At 56.9% G+C, this 17,672-nt stretch overlaps 4 protein-coding genes across 4 annotated transcripts; 2 read left to right on the top strand and 2 right to left on the bottom strand.

Annotated features, from left to right (window-relative positions):
* Positions 1 to 1,453: 1,453 nt before the first annotated feature.
* B0H18DRAFT_1118311 (uncharacterized protein) lies at positions 1,454 to 2,787 on the top strand (the record flags this gene model as incomplete). The annotated part of the gene is made up of 5 exons (XM_048033771.1): positions 1,454 to 1,491; positions 1,547 to 1,661; positions 1,727 to 1,822; positions 1,897 to 2,317; positions 2,381 to 2,787. 5 exons carry the CDS (start codon positions 1,454 to 1,456, stop codon positions 2,785 to 2,787), a joined length of 1,077 nt encoding a protein of 358 aa, XP_047894425.1.
* Positions 2,788 to 3,235: 448 nt separating this feature from the next.
* Positions 3,236 to 3,991, bottom strand: B0H18DRAFT_1002155 (ubiquitin-related modifier 1). The gene is made up of 2 exons (XM_048028351.1): positions 3,655 to 3,991; positions 3,236 to 3,580 (listed from the first exon to the last, which is right to left on the bottom strand). The coding sequence occupies exons 1-2, from the start codon at positions 3,906 to 3,908 to the stop codon at positions 3,463 to 3,465; spliced, it is 372 nt and encodes a 123-aa protein (XP_047894424.1). The 5' UTR covers positions 3,909 to 3,991; the 3' UTR covers positions 3,236 to 3,462.
* A 1,489-nt stretch (positions 3,992 to 5,480) lies between these two features.
* B0H18DRAFT_272836 (uncharacterized protein) lies at positions 5,481 to 7,530 on the top strand. Its single transcript, XM_048037363.1, has 4 exons — positions 5,481 to 5,656; positions 5,969 to 6,077; positions 6,136 to 6,323; positions 6,372 to 7,530. Coding segments are annotated over exons 1-4 (1,281 nt in total). The 5' UTR covers positions 5,481 to 5,654; the 3' UTR covers positions 7,354 to 7,530.
* Positions 7,531 to 14,832: 7,302 nt separating this feature from the next.
* On the bottom strand, positions 14,833 to 17,591 carry B0H18DRAFT_1103975 (uncharacterized protein; the record flags this gene model as incomplete). The annotated part of the gene is made up of 14 exons (XM_048032600.1): positions 14,833 to 14,977; positions 15,066 to 15,102; positions 15,305 to 15,347; positions 15,397 to 15,523; positions 15,729 to 15,819; positions 15,869 to 15,923; positions 16,133 to 16,329; positions 16,366 to 16,418; positions 16,445 to 16,642; positions 16,822 to 16,838; positions 16,875 to 17,051; positions 17,297 to 17,331; positions 17,374 to 17,460; positions 17,552 to 17,591. The coding sequence occupies 13 exons, from the start codon at positions 17,589 to 17,591 to the stop codon at positions 15,083 to 15,085; spliced, it is 1,140 nt and encodes a 379-aa protein (XP_047894422.1). The 3' UTR covers positions 14,833 to 14,977; positions 15,066 to 15,082.
* Positions 17,592 to 17,672: the final 81 nt, after the last annotated feature.

Genomic DNA, 17,672 nt, shown 5'->3' with positions numbered 1-17,672 from the left:
TCGCACGAGCTCCGTTGGAGGTCTAAGCGTAGTGTGAGTCAAACAACTGCACGGAACAAGGGAGTGCTAGACGTACATCCGACGGCCCATTCCCCTTCCAGCAGATCCAGATCAGGCCTCAAACCAAGGTCTGGTCACTGAGAAACACCCAACCGCGGCGCCGCTCCTGGATGTGTGATCACGGGCCCGACTGGCAGAAGACACTCGCGCCGCGCGACGACCGATGGGTGATTGAAGCCACCTCTTGCTCTTCGTGGACGAGGCTGCTGTTGAACAGCGTGTTCGCCCTGTAAGAGGGGTCAGCGAGCAGAACGAGGGAGCACTGAAAAGCGAGACATACGAAAGCTGCGATCAGGGTGCACGTTGTTGACGATTGAATCAGGAAGTTCGAAGAGCATACTACGGCCGCGCGGTTTGCACCGTCGACGAGGCTGATAGTAGTGCATGACGGTTGAACGAGACACGGGGATGTCGGAATAGGCTGGTGAATTGGTCGACTGTCGCGGTTCCGCGGGCTTTTATACGTGCGGAGCCTCCTCCCCTATGGCCACACATCCCCGTTCTAGGCGAACCATGGTGGTTGCTATGCAGTGTGACCACATGCGTTGTCGTGGCACCCCTGAGTTCTGGCCAAAGCGTTCGTTTGTGGCGACGACACAAAGGAAGTGGTACTCACGAGCCCATTGACGCTTTGCTTCGCTCCGGTTGAGGTCCTATCGACTCGGACATTCGGTATGGTTGCGGATGCCACTTCGATCACAGACAGAACAGGGATAGCGTGTGGACGAACGGCGTACAGTCGATTGTAGATCTAACATTAGAACTTAAAAACCTGCCTAACGACCATCTATGGCTTAAACGTACGACGTGTCGACGACATAAGCAACGCCTTTGAAGGGGTTGCGGGTACATATTCGTTCGTCATCAGTCATAGCCCCGATGAGGAATGTACGTGCAAGTTCGGCGCGCCCGTCCCACGAGAATGTCAAATTTGGGCCCAGGCTACAGCCAGGCAAATCTAACGCTCTATATTCAGGACCTGGAGAATGGTATAGAGCATGCGAATGCCATACTCACCAACCTGGCAAGGTCTAGTAAGCGTACCAACTGGTGTAAGGTAGATATTTTGAAATGCTTATCTGCGCGAGCGGTTGCAACTATGCGGCTAATATGACCACTGATGTTGAGTAACTTGCGTATCATGAAGAATGAAGAGACAAGAGAAGGGTACAAACGCTTCGATTCAGACGGTGCGCGACGCGATGTGGCGCGTGAGTCCCACGGTACACTGAGTACTTCATCCCCTCCTGAGGCCCTCCTCTTCTTCCTTCTCCTCTTCCTCGTCGCGACTACATTCCGTCGTCAGAGTCCGTGATACGTTCTGCCCGATGCAACCTCGCCCGTCTGGCTCGCAAACTCTTCCCATGGAGCTCTGCGAGGCGATAATCGACTTATGTCGGGAGGACCCCTCTACGCTGAGGGCATGCAGTCGTGTGTCGCGTGCATAGTTTCCTGCGTCTCGCAAGCACATATTCTCGTCTATCAGGTTCGCTAAAGACGAGGACATGACTACCTTTCAAGCCTTGCTCTCTTCCGAGTTACCGGGATCCAGTTGCATCCCTAGTCTCGTCCGCGATCTCTGCTTGGGCGAAAAATATGCCGTGATGCTTGGGCATGAGGACCGTCGCTGTTGGCTGATGCCAGGCTGCCCGGCCTGCTCGAGCAGTTCACTGCGGTGGAGACCCTACGGCTGGAGAATCTCGCTCGGCCGATCGCCACTGTTCCCGCCGTAGAGAACGCAGTCACAGTGCTCGCGAGCAAGGTGGGTGATCTCGTGCTACTCGGGCTTCGCAGATCGCATATACATCTACTTACTCACTGGTCGCGTCTATGTAGGTGGCTCACCTGCACCTGCACTGGTCCGAGACCGGATATGGACAGGTTAAATCAGACTTGATCGATATTCTGTCCCCGTCGCCTCGAAGGTCCTCCTTCCACCTCTCAAGTTACAATGCGCAAGGCACTGTCGTCGAATGGACTGAGCGGCAGTGGAAGCCGATCTACAAGAAAGTTAGAATTGGCAAGCTCGTAGCCAATTTATACTCGTTCAAGATTTTCTACGTCGCCATGTGGCAAGTGTATGCGTTACGCTGGCCCTTTGCGGTCATCGTCGACCGGCTCACTCTTACCAATCACACCCTTGAGCGTCTCGGATTCCAGTCGGAATTCTCTCTGCTGGCGGGGTACCTCTATGACACAAAGTGGGGGCTCCAGGGTTTGAAGAAAAGACTCGTAATTGATGTCCGGGATGACAGTGGTACGTCTCCCGCGGGATTCGGACAAACCTGACCTTGACGTTTGACCACCCCTGCTACCCCAGCCGTCCCCACTACTACTTTGAACATCAAATGCGTGGACGTCGATGCTCCTTCGATCCTGCAATCGAAGACCAGCGTCTCGGAGTGCCTAACGGCATTTTTACGCTGGAGGATGCTGCTCACGCCCCGCATGCGCTTCCTCCTCGGTGAGCTCGAACCCGAGAAAGCCGTCCCGGAGCAGTGCGCCGGTCTGGACGGGGCCCTCGCCAGTCTCGCGGCGGAGGACCCCGAGCTAAAGATCACCTTCAACGCGCAATGTCCTGCTGAACGTCTCGTGGACTGGGTCGAGACCATGTCGGCGTGCTTCCCTACTCTCACTGCTAGTGGAACGCGCGTCGGGATGGTGTGTAGTGCGAACGGCAGCCCGGGAGGCGAGCCGTCTCCTGCCGTTGAGCACTGGTGGTCGTGAATCCTGACACCATCCAACTTATGCGCATGAGGTCTGCTCTAGTATCGTGTTCGACGATCCCGGGATGGTATCGTAGTCAAGGTTGACGGTGCGCATTCATACTATCGTTAAGTTCCATCACGGTTTCATCCACCTCATCGTTTCGCTTCATCCTACTGCATCACCGTTACAAGCGCAGGCGACGAGCTAATGTCACCGTTGTACGTGCGTTCCGTCGGCATGGCCTTAGTCTCCTTCCAGTCAGGCGTAGACGGTCGACGATCGATGTAGGCAGTACGACAGAATATAGCCTCTACTGTACCACGATGTTACCAGTAGCGTGCAGATGCAATTACATACATGTCAGTACTCGCTGAACCTGAGACAACGAACGCTCTCAATCCTCTGCTTGCCTGCACCCGCTGTCCCGCTCTGTGTTCCTTGACCATGTGAAGGGACCCTCGTATCTCCATCTGCCACCTTGTTCAGCCCCTTCCTCGTCCTGCCTACCCTCTACACGCCTGAGCCGCCGAGTCCCAGGCTATATTGTGTGAGTCGTACCAGTGTTCGCTCGTTCCGATGTTGAAACGGACGAGATCGATGCCTATATTACTGAGAGCAAAACAGGCAGATCAACCAAGGGCTCACGGTTGCAATTTATGGCTCACATATGGTCGCCACGGATCCGACATGTCTTCATCCTCCGTGCAGCGTCGAGATGAATACGATCTCGTCTCCGTCTTTGAGCTGGTAATCCCCCTCACCCTCCAGCTCCCAATCCGTGTCGTTCACGAGGACAAGAATCCCTGGTCGCCTGACGAACGAACGGCCGACATTGCCCTTCCTTCAGTCGACGGACCAGATGCATGGTAAGTTAGAAGAACGTACACGGTTCCGCTCTCGACGAACAGCTCCTCCCTCTCCTTCAGCAGGTTATCCTTCAGCCATAGGATGAGATACGCCACGTCCACAGGCCGGCCGTCTCCCTCCGCTGCCCCCGCGTCGTCCTTGAGGCTCCTCTTCGCGTCCGCGGGTGTGGCGGAGACGCGGGCAGGGAGGACGACGCGATGCGATCGCTGGTTGTCGAAGAGCAGCTCGAGCCCTCCACTGAATTCAATTTTTATGGAGACCTGCTTCGACATTTTGAGAGGGAAAGGGAGAACTTGTCAACCAAGCCAACTGCACGGAGATTCAGACGAGCAAAGATGTGGCAAAAGAGGCAAGTACAGAGTTGTCATGAGCGCTTGATCTTCCTCCTCTTCCTCCTTCCTCTTCCTCCGACCTCGAGGCGCTGTCCTACGGCCTCTGGATATCTCGCGCCTTTCGCAAAATAATCGCTTGACTTGCATCTATGTGCATTAATTTTGTGCGCTATAGTCAATCGTGGCGCCGGATACGACCTGAAGCCGACTGTTGTTACCACAGGAGGAACCTACATTCAAGTTGTACAGGAAGGTTGGACATGACACCGAGCTAAGTGAGAGCAGTTTTGTCACATAGGGAATCTCTGCTCATTAGTCACTGACAGTCTCATTTGCTGTACGGGCCACGCAGAGGCGACAGAGCGATGCGCGAAACCCAACGGTGCGCTTCTGGCCATGGACCCCACCGGAACCTACTGTACCTTCATCTGCGACACTTGCCTCCGTCGTCTGCGCCGGAATGTGTGTTAGTCGGGGTCAGACTCGTGGACTTGTGGTGACCGTGGCATCCTGGGGGATGCTGTCTCCCCACAATCGTTCATCATGCCTGAACCACCACGGCTCGTCTTCTGTTCCCCTCGCCCGTATCTGCCGTCCACTGCAAACTTCGACATATGTTCCTCATCTCTGTGGCTTGTTGGGCCCTTAGCTACTCCGTGTTTCCATGCCCACCCTGTTCAACGTCGGCTTGCATACAGGCCAGCAAGCAGCGTCAACGCCGTCATCACTTTCAGTATACTGTGGATGTCCTCCTGACGACCGCTTGCAGAAGACTTGTGTGCGAACCTTGATTGACTGCTGGACGCTCAAGGACTTTAAACACTGTTCTTACGCCTGGACCTTGTTTACACGCTAGCTCCGGTTGCCTTACCCGGTGGTGATGTGTTCTATCGTGAGTCCCACTTGCTCAGCGCTCGCATCTGCGTTTCGAGCTCAGGCTTTGTCATACCGGACCATATCATGATGCAGCTGCGGCCTGTGGAGGCCAGGCGGAACTGTCGCACACCTGGTCCATAGGTAAACCACCTAGTTCCGACCACCAGGTGTAGGGAACGTTTGTGCACAGCAACCTTAACCATCTTCCTGCTGTTGGACGCATGGCATCACACGAATGTTGTCCTTCCTCTGTATTACTTCTAAAAGCGAGACCTATCTACCTGTCGTCAAATTCGCTCGTTGATGGGTTCGCGATGAGTCGTACATGTACACTGTTGTTGTTACGCTCATCTTACGTCCTCGATACCAGCCCTTCATCGTTGGCTATGTGCTGATGCTCACATCTAGTGATCCATGCCTCGACCACGCTCCGCAGGATTGTCCATGGTCCGGGTCAGTGGAAGACGCTCTGCGTTGTTTGATAAACAATGGGTCGCCTTTGTGTTATGTAATTAACGCTCACTTGTACCACTAGATCTGTTGTTACTCGCTATACTAACGCAGTCAGAAATCCATTCTTTGCGGTTTGTAATGGACGTAAAGAGGGTGCAGACGCCGTGTCTCGGCCTCTGCAACGTGTATTCCTCTTTCCACGATGAACAAACCGATCTTTGGCGACGGGCTATGTGCCTTTTCGAATTCTGATGTGTCGGGTCCCGACATGAGGCCCACACGTGTGCGGCGGTGAAGAGGCTCGGATTTTTGCCCTTCATATCTTTGGCCCCGCCCATCATCACGACCGCTATCCCTATCACTGCGGACGAACCGCGTTGTGCGAAGCGCTCACATGGTACTTACATTGTAAGGGCGTGTATATTTTTACGGCTCTAAGTCGGAGCTCGTAACATAGGGAATGGTATTCCTTTGTTCGGGCTAACATTTCGAATGTTCCCAAAATCGGGAATGTAAGTGCTATGTTCTTCCTATGTTCCGAAATCGCGTCATGTTCTAGGCATGTACTTCCCATGTTAGGGATTTTCACTTAGTGGCTTACTAATATACACGCTCTTGCAATGTTAGGCCCATGTAAGCGCCTCGCACAATCCGGGTTGTCCGCAGTGTATGCTTCAGCCTCCAATGGCCCACAACTACAACATTTCTGTCGACACCTCGCTGGAGAAGGTGAAGCGGCATCCGAAGTACTATCTCTCCGGCGGAGACATTCATTTCCTGGTGCGTATCGCTGACTGCGCTTGGACTGTCGTCGTGTGTGCTGACGACGGCGGTGCAGGTTGAGAACTACCTTTTCCGTGTACATCGTTACTTCTTCGAGCGCGAGTCGGCATTCTTCCGCGAGAAGTTCGCCGTCGCTGCACCTCCTGGGCAGCAGCCGAAGGGCTCGACAGACGCGCACGCATTCCCTCTGGAGGATGTCTTGGCCAACGACTTTGCACGATTTCTCTGGGTGTTCTACAACCCGTGAGTCGATCCCAGTTGTTTCCTGCACCACCTCACGCCGTGTGCCAGGAAATACTCCATTTACGACGCTACCGTTGAAGATTGGTCAGCCATCCTGAAGTTGGCATTCGACTGGCGGTTCGCGGAAGTCAAGAAGCTCTGCGTACGGGAGCTCGAGAAGTTCGAGATCCCGGCGCTGCATAAGATCGAGCTCTACCAGGCGTACGAGCTGGACAAGAAGCTCCTCATCCCTTCGTACATCGCGATGTGCATGCGGCCCGAGCCGCTGTCCATCAAGGAGGGTCGCCAGCTCGGTCTCGAGACAGCGCTGCTTCTGGCGACCGCCCGAGAGTCCGCGCGGGGTAGGCCGTCGGGCAGCCCCGGTCAGCTCTGCTCCTCGCCCGTGACTGCCGGGGGCGAGGATATGGTCTCCATCATCAAGGATGTTTTTGGCATCACTGCGGGCCCGCCCTCCCCTTCCCTTACGCCGCTCGAGAACATTGGGAGCGCGTCCGCCTTCACGATCCCTGCTATGAACGGCATGAACCGTACTTTCACGACCCCCAAGAAGCCTACGCTCGCCGCCCCTTCTCACAGCGCAGCAACGACGGCGGTTGACTCGACCTTCGGTCCGTCGTCGACGCCCACCGTCACGGCTGCTAAGGATGCAGCAAAATCCCCAGGTCAATTCGCCTCGAACTCTTCCCCTACTATTCTCAGCGGGAGACTGAACTCTGTATTTGCTCCAATGCAGGGAACGGTACACCCACCTCCGCTGGAGCCGCCGCCACGGGCACCCTCGCCGGCGGTGCAGACGCCAACAGTCGAAACCCCGGTGGTCGAGACACCGTCGGCGCCAACGCCGGTGGTCGAGACGCCGGTTCTGGAGATGCCGCTGGTGGAAAAGGACGAGCCGGAGAAACCGGGGAAGGCGCCGACAAAGAAGGAAAACCAGAAAAGGAAGCGACAGCAGGAGAAGAAGGCGGCGCAAAAGAAGGGCGCGCAACTCCCAATGGCAACAGGGGGGACCCAGGGGAGGAAAGAAGCCTAAATGACTCGGAGCCTTCGGGCAATAGTACCCTTACTCCCGATGTTACTTCGTCGCATTCGCAATCCGATGCTCCCATCCTTGTTGACGTTACTACTTCTACACCGACCACTGCTCAACCTCAGCAACCCCAGAACGCGGACGAGACGGCGGCGCCTGCTGACCAGCCGAAAGAAATCGTCTCGAGCGCTCCCGATGTAGGGGAGGAACAGGCTTCGGACCCTTCACAGCATGAGGCTGTCGCTCCTGCGGGCAGTGATCAGGACCTGCAGGCAGATGGCGAACGTAAAACGGAGGGAGGTGTTGAAGAATCCTTGACTGTTACGGCTCCGACGACAGAGACGCCCGAACTCGTTGATGCGTCTGCTACCGTTGTTGATTCATCTTCTGGCACTACCCCAGCAGAGCCCTCTTCGGATGCTCAGGCTAGTAGCGGAGTCTCGGAGAGCGTTGCTGCTCCTGGTGAGGGTGCGCCCGCAGAGGTCCCCACCGACGCCGCAACACCACCACAGTCTACCGACAACACCAACACGAGTACAGATGCATCGGTAACGACGCCAGAGGGTGGATCAGACCCTGTCCCGGAGGGCAGTGATAAGACGGAATCCTCCGTAAAAGAGGACAAAGCAGCCTCTGAGGGGAGCAACGTGGCAGACGAAAACGTAAAGGATAATCAGACAGAACCTGCAGACGTATCTGCCCTCCTGCAGGCGACACCGAGGCGCCCGCCGAGAACACACCGCAGCCTACGAATGGCGATGCGTCCACCTCGCAGACGGCTGGCGAAGCGACACCTGCAGCTGGTGACGTGAAGACGAACCCCGAAACCGAGACCCCGGCGTCATCGTCGAGTGGAGATCAACCTACTTCGTCTACGCCTGGTACGGAGGGCGAGCAGCTCATCGATACAGCCGCGTCGCCGGGTCCAGCAACGCCCTCGAAGCCGAATGCCTGGGGCAAGACCGAGACGCCTGCTGCGACGCCCAGCCAACCAGCTTCTACGACGGCCACGGACAACGGCTCTGCTTCAGAACCAGCCCCCAGCACGACACCGCAGCCAAACGCTCAGGGTGAGAACAAGACTCCTGCTGCGACGCCAGTTGCAGAGAAGCCCGCCGGTCCTGTCGCGGAGCCACCTCGTACCGCGACACCGAAGCTCAACGCTTGGGGGACGAACAAGGTTAACGGTGCGACATCAGCAGTAGGTGGTAAGCCTACAAGTGCTGCTTCAGAGTCTCCTCGTACGCAGACCCCGAAGCCAAACCCTTGGGGTAAGAACAAAGGTCCCAGCGCGACACAAGCAGCAGCGGACAAGCCTGCTAGTCCGGCTGCAGAGTTGGCTCGTACGCAATCCCCGAAGCCAAGCGCTTGGGGCAAGGGACATCCTGTACCTCCAGCAAATGCCGAGAACAAGAACGCACCGTCCACTACGACTGTAGACCAACCATCTACCATGCCACCCGCAGAGAACGAGAAGCCTGCAGGCGCTGCCACAGAGACGACTCGCGCGCCGACCCCGAAGCCGACGATCATCACAGACTTGCCCAACCCCGCGCACAAGAAGAATGCATCGATTGTGATACCCGGCAGGTACTCCGCCATGATAGCGAAGGTTCAAGGGAAGGCATCTGTGTGGGGCGGCATCATAGGTGGGACGCATAGCGAAGAGAAGCAGGACCAGGAAGGGAAGGACGGGTCGCCGATCCCAGGAGCGTGGCAGGACAACACGGGAGCCACCTCTGAACCTCCCCAACCAGGCGAGTCCTCCAAGCCTGATCAACCGGCAGAGCTTGCTGCTCTTGCTCAGAAGGCGAAGGATATGTCTGCGACAGGTGGTAATGATAAGGGAGAGTGGGATTTCGGGGAAGATGGACTTGATTAGATCGTCCATGGCTATGCTTCGATGGTGGATACTGCAACTCTATGTGGTGTCGCCCGCTGTGCTGTCAGACGCCTTTCTTCGATTTTGGTGACATGAGTGCTTCGGTTTTTTGGTCTTCTTCGATACCCTGTGTTGTTGTTACGAGACCCTGGAGGTCGTGTAGTTGTACTGTTCACATTCACGCTCGGTAACGATAAGTATGACATCTATATATGTAGCCACAACTGAGACTATATTCTGTAAGTAGTGCTGATGGCAAATGGGAATGGACCCAATTGCCGGCAAATGGCGCTTGGGAATGGGTTTTCGGGGGGTGGCGCGCGCTGGCGATTGTGGCGCAACTGGCAAATGGGCTTTTTGAAGCGTTTTTGGCGTTTTGTGCTTAATTTCGAGCTTGTGCCGCTGCTTGGAGGTCCCCGAGGATGTTTAGCACTGCAGGGTACAAGCGGGACACTGGGAGAACGACATGCAGCCTTTAGGATGTGAGTAGGCCTCGACGAGACAGCAGGTAGTGGCAGGCGGCCATAAAAGCAGCAAATCGGGTTTCGGGTCACGACGACTCGGAGTGCATTTGCATTCAATATTCAAGTTAATGACTGGAACTTCGTGTAATTGCAGTCTGACGGATGGTTGCGCACGTCGCCGTGCATGTTGGTGACTCGGTGCTGAAATGTTGACTCAATGGCATACAATTGCACACACTGCATCTCATGCTGAGACTGTCAAGGTGGGCTAGATGTAGCGAACACGGCGACACACCGCGTCCGCACTGGCGAACCGGCCTTTTAGGTCTGCTACGGAGACTACTCGCGAACAGCAATTCTTCGCTGGCCACCTATGTCGGTCATCCTGGTCCGGAACCGTTGCAGTGAAGGCCGCAAGTGTAGCGATACTCCCGGCTTAAGTTAACATTAATATTAACCCCCGTGAGGCTCATCGTCAATGTCCGCGTCAGTGAACGGCGACTCGTCGGCGAGCACCAGGTTAAATACCGCACTTCCGATTGCCAAATGCGGTAATAGTGTAGCTGATTCTGCCCCTCAGAGAGTCGGACCAGGAATGGGCAGGCCGATGACACCCCCGTACTGCGAGTCATCTTCACAGACACTTTTCAAATTTCTCTTACCAACACTGAATGACCTCGACGGCTTGGTTTTGACTCAACCACACCGGTCCAGTCGCCATAAAATGCATAAGCGCCTGGCGATTCGCCAGGTTGCGCCACCCTCCCCTCTGCCACTTGCCAATCGCCAACCAATCGCCACCCCTGGCGCGTGCCAGGTGGCAAGCTGGCGCTGATTTGCCAACAACACTATCTGTAAGGCGGGCTCGCGCGCGCCATCGGATACGTTGCCCTCCAACCCGCTCTCAGCTGTATCACAACTTAGTACTCGCTGTTTTCTGTTTGACCTCTCGTCTGGGGAGCTCAATGTGCGTATACGGTACCGACGAGTTGCCTTACTAATACCGTGACTAACTACTACGGAAGGACGAGCATTGCATCAGTACAAGTGTGAAGTCATGCAATCTTTGTTCACTCAGACTTCCGCCGGCTCAGGCTAGTCAAGTGTGCCTCGACGCCGCAGTGCATCAATCGCCTCCCGGCGACATGACTACTATGCTGCTTCTCTTGGGGAAGAGACTTAGCAATATCGATGCAAGCCTCCTCAGCCCATCGAGTCCCGGGCTGACTTCAATCTTGAAAGCGTCTGACTGCCAGCTTCGGACAGTGACTCGGACTGCCACCGCCCTGGAGGCCATAGAACTTAGAAGAGCATAGAAGTTGCCCCTTGCGACCACATCTTTTACCGATTTGGACGACAAACAGCTCGGCTAACGCATCGAGGCCTGAGGCCTGAAGGCCTGAAGGACTAGCTGTTACTAAGTGCCCCACTTCCGTTTCTCGATCACTTTGACCTGACTCGGACTTTGACCACAGATGGGCCACTTCGATCTACCAGATGCGGCGACCTATGCCATCCTCGAGACTAACTCCAATTTGGTTAGTGCTGGCCACCGACGGTCCCCATTGGCATAAAAGGCCGGCAGAGCGCGGCCAAGGTTCAACAACTTCCCGCTCCCTCCGAGTCTCCAGCACTTCCAACTTCCGCCTGAGTCGATACGAGCCCTCATCCACAGTAGTATGCCCACCATCCATCCTCACCAGCGGCGTCTCAGACGTATTCGACGAATATCCTTCGGGCTTCCTAGTCCAATGATTCCAATCGTCAAGAATGCGCACCCCGGGTTTACCCACCTAGTACGTTGTGGCGCTTTCTTACTCGCGAGTCGCGTGTCTCTCTAACGCGTCGTCCACGCAGTGTATAGGCCATCCAGTCCGTCGGGCCACGCCGAGCCAGAGGGCGTGAGCAGAGTAAGACCCGCAGGACGCCCCGACACGGAGCTCGTGGAGCACGACCGCGCCGCTGTTCAAAAGCTGCGCACGACGCATGCAGGCCCCGCAACACGCCGGGCAGCTCCTCTGTCACCGGCGTGCCGCACACACACATCCTCTCCGCATCGGGGCCCGAGTCTTCCCCGCACTCCCTCACTGCCGCGGCGATCAATGCGAGCGGCCGGGCAGAAGCGCATTGCGTGGCACACGACGGTCCCTCGGTACATGGCTACTCGTCGAGAAGGACAACGCCCGACCCCCGTTCGCCGGGCCTCCTGTAGGCGTCTCCGGATGAGCTCCTCCGCGGGCGACCTGCCTCCTCCGCTGCTCCTGCATCTGCTAACTTACGGGGCCTGCGCCACGCCTACCGACGGGACACCGAGACAGGCCACTTCGTTGGGAACAGCCCTCAACATCAAGTCGGACGGTCTCAACATGTACCAGCACGCCCCGGCCCAACAGCATACGTAGTGTAACTAAGCAGTGCGCAGAGCCCGTGGCGGCGTCCTCTCAGTCTCAGCCACGAACCATGCATGCACCGGTGTGGCAAAGGGACCTAGCGGATCGGTGAGCACTCGTGGTACCGTTCATCTACGCGCGGGCCACTGACGACCTTCATTGATACTTACAGGGATGTTGTAGCGGTTCTTAGACCATATCTAGAGGGTCTAGCCTCGCGTGGACGCCCCCGGCTGGCCGCACAGACGACGCGCGGGACGCCGTACAGATACCTAGCCTCAACACCAACCGAGGACGGTCCAGCCGGCTTCATCACACACGTTCGAGGATATATACGGTGCTGGTGGTGCTCGTTAGCAGATTAACAAGGCAGGCGCACAGGGGAGGATCGTCATTCGTACGTCGTGCGGAACATACCCCAGGATTGAGATGCGGCTTTCTCGGCCACTGAGGAGACAGCAGTGCGATTCGGGCGGAGGAGTCAACGGTTGCTCAGCGGCTAGCAAAGAATGCGCTGCTTGTTCGTCCGTCGCGGCGTCAGGAGTCGTACATCTCGTTCGACAGCGTTCAAACGTAGAACGGGGCCACACAACCACCCAGGCTGTGTGCCGTGGCTTTATATTAGCTGTACCACACCTCCATATATACTTACCGGTGTGCTTCGCACTGATGTTGAACCTCGTCGAACGACGGGGCTGCTGCCAGTGTTGAGTATTGAGTACACACCAGTAACGATCCGCCTCCAGAGTACATTGTCAAGCAAGATACGCTGTAGAGTACAGATCGATATATTATCGTATGCAATACAGGGAATGCGCCGCAGATCGCGTGCTTGGGTTGTACGACGAGTACCAGACTCGATACATCCTAAGCAGGCAAATCAGCGGCGCGCCAGGACCGTTAAACCGATTTGAAGACGCAACAGTCCTGTAAACGGCGGATTAGAGCCGGATGCAAACAGCAGGGCGAATCACCTACTTCGAGATATGCAGTGTCCTATGTGATACATAGCATTGACGAGGTTGTACTCTCGTCGCCGAGCGTTCCGACCCAGCGACCGTGTCGCCACTACTTGTACGAAGCAAGGTCGGACGCACGCAGCTCAGTCGAGGTCGCCGAAGAGCTCAGTCGTCTCCGGACGCACGAAGCGCCTCGCGATGCCGTGGTCGTTGAACAACAACTTCTCAGGCACTGAGAATCCTGGTAAGCGATCGGAGAGACGTAACCGACTAGCACACACCTTTGTGGAAAGAAGACAGGACCTTCAACGCCCAGGGACCGGATAGTCCGCCCGTCTCCGAGGACCGCCTGTGTGCGCCCCCGTCCGTTTCGTGCATCACCCACTCCTCCACAACATCCACATCCACCACGCCCATCTGCACCTGGGCCGCTGCGCGCTCCATAGGGACCACCAGCTCCCACCACGCCCACCAGTATAGAATGAGGAACTCCTGCGCCATGAACATCGTGTCGATCCGTCCATATTCCATCAGCCGCTTGATACGCTTGAACGGATCCGCGAATAACGGACCCAGCAGGATCTCCTCGAGGAAGTAGACCCCTGCGAATCGGTACGCGAGGAAGAGCGGGGAGAACCACCCGTACGCGAATTCTTGGCGAAGGTCGTCTACGAGGATGCGGATGATGGGAAGACGGCTGAGGAGCGATACGATGGGAGGAAGGGAGTACGACAGGATCCCGGGCACGGCCCAAATCCAGACAGCGATGAGGAGGATGAACAACATCATCTCGTATTCTGTCACCTCGTGAGGGCAGTCTGTCCCGCCATCGCAGCCGTCGTCGATGTCGTCGGTAGCGGCGACATCGACGATGGCCTTATCGGTCAAGTTGGAGGTGACAATGTCGCGCACCTCGTCGTCGACGTCGAGGGGAGGGATGGCCGTGACGGGCTCAGGCTCATCCTCACCCACGTTGTGAGAACCGTTGTTGGGATCAGCCTTGTCCTCGAAGGCAGTCACGACGGGAGAGTCCATGACCAACAGGTCGCCAGTACCGTTGGCCATGTCCATCCCGCCGAGGGTGTCGACGAAGACGAGGTTGAAGTCGATGTAAGCCGGGCTACGTCGGCCAGGTGTCATGAGAATGATCCACTGGAGAGCGAGGGCACGCACCCGTAACCGATGTCGCTGAGCGACATGTCCGATAACCAGATGAATTCCGGGGAAACCTGAGCCGCCGAGTTGCGAACGGTGTTGACGATGTCGCCAACGACGGCTGCGGTGCTGTCGACGATGTCGCCGACGACAGCCGCGGTGCCCTCCACAGCGGGGCTGGCACAGAGGTGAGTCCAACGCGATGAGACGAGGGGTGCCAACGACACTCACCTGGCGGGCAGGTACAACAGGAAGTCGTCCATGACGGCCGGCGTCAGGAGGAGTGTACCAGGGGTGAGTTCGACGTTGAACGTCGGAGGGAGGCTGGGCAGCACGCTGACGAGGGCCAGCGCGCCGCCTAAAAGTAAGATGAGAGGGAACATGTGTGATACGCAGTGGGCTGGTGGTGGTTAAGTTCAAGTTGGATGAGGGGGGAAAGTCGAACACGGGCGGGTTATATATGGCGGGAGGCTGACATGTTGAACTTGGTTCGACGATCGCCGTCACCCTCGATCGGTTTCCACTTTCGGACGTCAGCCCACTCGAACGGGGACGCCGTCAGCCTCTGGGCGCAGCGTCGGAAGTGTTGAAACGTTGATGTTCCGCAACGTCCGCCAGCCAGGCCTGTGCACCGGCTGTCATGAGAGAGCACACGTATTGTCCAAGTCTGGAACAGCCGTGTCGCCGTCACAGACCCCGACATGTCCTCCAGATCGTGGTGTGTCTTCGGACGCCTGTCGCGTAGCCCTTGCGGGAGGAATCGGAAAACTCGTCGATCTAGGATTGAGGACGTCAGCCTTGCGATTTAACGTAGGGCGCGTACGGGTGAAGGTTGCACTGCGAACAGAACCTCCAAAGCACCTACAGCTTGGGTTGTTTTGCTCAGTATATCCTGTATGTTGCTACAGCAAGGGAAAGTCAGTCAACGTGCAGGAAACGAGGACACATCCAACCTACACACGAACGACTTGACCTTTGGCCTTCTCGCACCTGCGTCCATAGGCCACCGTTCGTGTGGTCACCTGCCTCTCACTGCAACTGCGTGTCTCTCGTGACGACACCCGCGAGGATGCCACCCTCCTCAGAGATACGCACTGTACATACCGTGATGCGGCTCAATAACATCCTGCACATCGCCCGTAGCATTCTGTACATAGCAACAATAGCTATCCATGTATTTCCGTCGGCCTGCGTACGACCATAATGCATAACACCCCACTGAGATGGGGTGCGTGGCCTTCGTCGTTGCTTGCGGCCACGGTCGAAGTTGTCATTGTGCCTGTGTCTTGCTGGGTACACTTATCAGTTAGGCACGGGGGTTGTCTTCAGAGCAGACAGTGACAGTGATAGGGCCGAGGACAAAGTGACACGACGGGGACACAGCGGTGGAGGACGACGGTCGCGCGCTCTCCGAAGGTGGCGCTGTCACCTGACCGCGTCGTCTTCTCCCGCCGACGCGCCTCATCGCTTGCTTTCGCGACTCCGGCCGCCCTCTGTCTCTTGAGTCTTGTCGGCCCGCCACGCTCACCGACACTCATGCGCCTGCACCGTGCCAGCGACCGTGGGAATTGTCACCCTCCGTGCATACCGCCCCAGCTTCGATAACGACGACTCGGAGTCTGGACGTTGAGCTCAACGTCCGTCGCGCCCAAAGAGGTTGTGACGCACCGCGCAATTCTCCATTGGCCGCCCTCGTCGTCTCACTTAGAGACCACCACGCCGACTGTAGGCATACAGCACTAGCCGCACACCAACATCATACTTGCCTACGTATGCATCCGTCCTAACGAGGCTTGGAAGACAGCAGTCCTGGTACGTCCGTGTTTGATTAATGTTCCGCGGCGTCGATCTGAAACTGCGTGGGCAGATCAGTCCCTAGATGTGGCCACCGTTCCTCACCGATCGGGACGACAAAGCCCTCGGATGACGCACCGAGGCCGGCCCCGTGTTTGAGCCACCGCTGGCCCCTGGCCGCTTTGACCACAGGTGGCCCACCACGGCGTACCATACTGTATCTGGCGATGCATGCGATCCACGAGGCCATTGTTCCTCAGGCAACGGCTGGCCACCGACGTTCCCGGAACGCATATAAGGGCGCACCACAGGCAGAGGCCATCCACTCACCCCCTCTGAAGCACTTTCTCACCCACTACGAACATGCACACCCGTCTCCAAGTCCACCTCCGCACTCGACCCAGACGCATACTCCCCGCGCTTCCTGATCCAATCGTCAAGAATGCGCACCGCGCATCTGGCCACCTAGTATGTTCCGCCTCATCTTCGCTTGTTGGCACCGCTGACCCACGTCGCCTGCTCAGTGTACAGACAGTCGAGCTGCCTATATCGGAACGCGTCAGACCCGACTGCGCCCCGCCCGGCTCTAATACGGCCTCCAAGTCGTCCGACAGCCATGGGGGGCCGTACGAGCGAGCCACACTGTACCTGGCCACCGCCAAAACGACCTCATCAGGAGCGGACGCGGCGGGACGGTTGGCGGGTTGTGTTCCGCCAGTACGAGTTGGTCGCCACGAGGAAGGTCATCCAGCAGGTCTGAGGCTTGCTAAGGGATGCAACCGATCGGTGAGTGCTCGGCGGGCCGTTCTCGTTTCGCGCTTACTTACATGGATGCAGTGCCCCTCTGGTAGACGTGGATTGCGCGGCACTAGTCAGTCACCGGCAGGCCAGGTGTTTCGCGGGCAACCTGGAACGCCCAGTCCCTCGCGGACTGTTTCCTTACAACCTTGACCGTGGCGCAAAAGGCCCCGTGGACGAAAACTGGAACAACGCGACGATGGCGAGCACCGCCGACGAGGAATACACAGCGCGGAGGATCACCGAGATCGAACGAACCCTGTGGAGACGGGCAGAAGGTGGAGTACGGAGATAGTAGTAGACGGAGGCGACTCCAGCCTGCACCTCCTCATCGACGATGTCGGAGGGCGGGTTAGTGGTGGTGCGTCCCTCCGGTGGCCGACGTCTCCCTCTTCAAGGTCAAGTGTATGAAGGGCCTAGGCGCATGCCTTCGGTGAGTGACACGAGTCTGATGTTATACCTTTCTTTATGATGAACGCGGGCTTGACAGTTCATGACACTGACCCGTCGCTCTCGGCTGGACACTTGCAACGGCTCACCTATGGATCATTCATCCATGAGGTCCTGCTTCCGGAGATAACCTGCCAGCTTAATGCGCAAGACCTCGGTATTAGCGACGATGATGCTGCAGGGGTACTCTGTAACAGTGCCGCATATGGCCGCTACCTCTATTCAGCAGATGTTGATGATGATCTCGAGCTGACTATCTCAACTCATTCCTGGTGATTCGACAGAACTCTCGTGGAACTCTACTCAAACCTTCAGAGCCTCTGGCCCTCCTGGCCTCCGAGTCTGCCATACCACACCTCCATATTTTGTACCAACCAGTTAGTGTCATATTTCCGGTTTCCCAAGTTTTTTTAGGATACACGACAATGAG

The sequence above is a fragment of the Fomitopsis serialis genome, assembly GCF_022376445.1.
Source record: "Fomitopsis serialis strain Sig1Antser10 chromosome Unknown B0H18scaffold_26, whole genome shotgun sequence".
In the NCBI taxonomy this organism is placed as follows: Eukaryota; Fungi; Basidiomycota; class Agaricomycetes; order Polyporales; family Fomitopsidaceae; genus Fomitopsis; species Fomitopsis serialis.
The sequence above is the reverse complement of the archived record's forward strand: the minus strand, read 5'-3'. Positions and strand labels throughout refer to the sequence as shown.

Bases quoted from the DNA above. Each gene is read 5' to 3' on its own strand.
- B0H18DRAFT_1002155 (XM_048028351.1), bottom strand. From the start codon at position 3,908: ATGTCGAAGCAGGTCTCCATAAAAATTGAATTCAGTGGAGGGCTCGAG. The intron at 3,581-3,654 runs GTACGTTCTTCT...TTCGTTCGTCAG, and splicing joins TTCGTCGAGAGCGGAACCGT to GCGACCAGGGATTCTTGTCC.
- B0H18DRAFT_272836 (XM_048037363.1), top strand. The intron at 6,078-6,135 runs GTGCGTATCGCT...ACGGCGGTGCAG, and splicing joins GCGGAGACATTCATTTCCTG to GTTGAGAACTACCTTTTCCG. The intron at 6,324-6,371 runs GTGAGTCGATCC...GCCGTGTGCCAG, and splicing joins CTCTGGGTGTTCTACAACCC to GAAATACTCCATTTACGACG.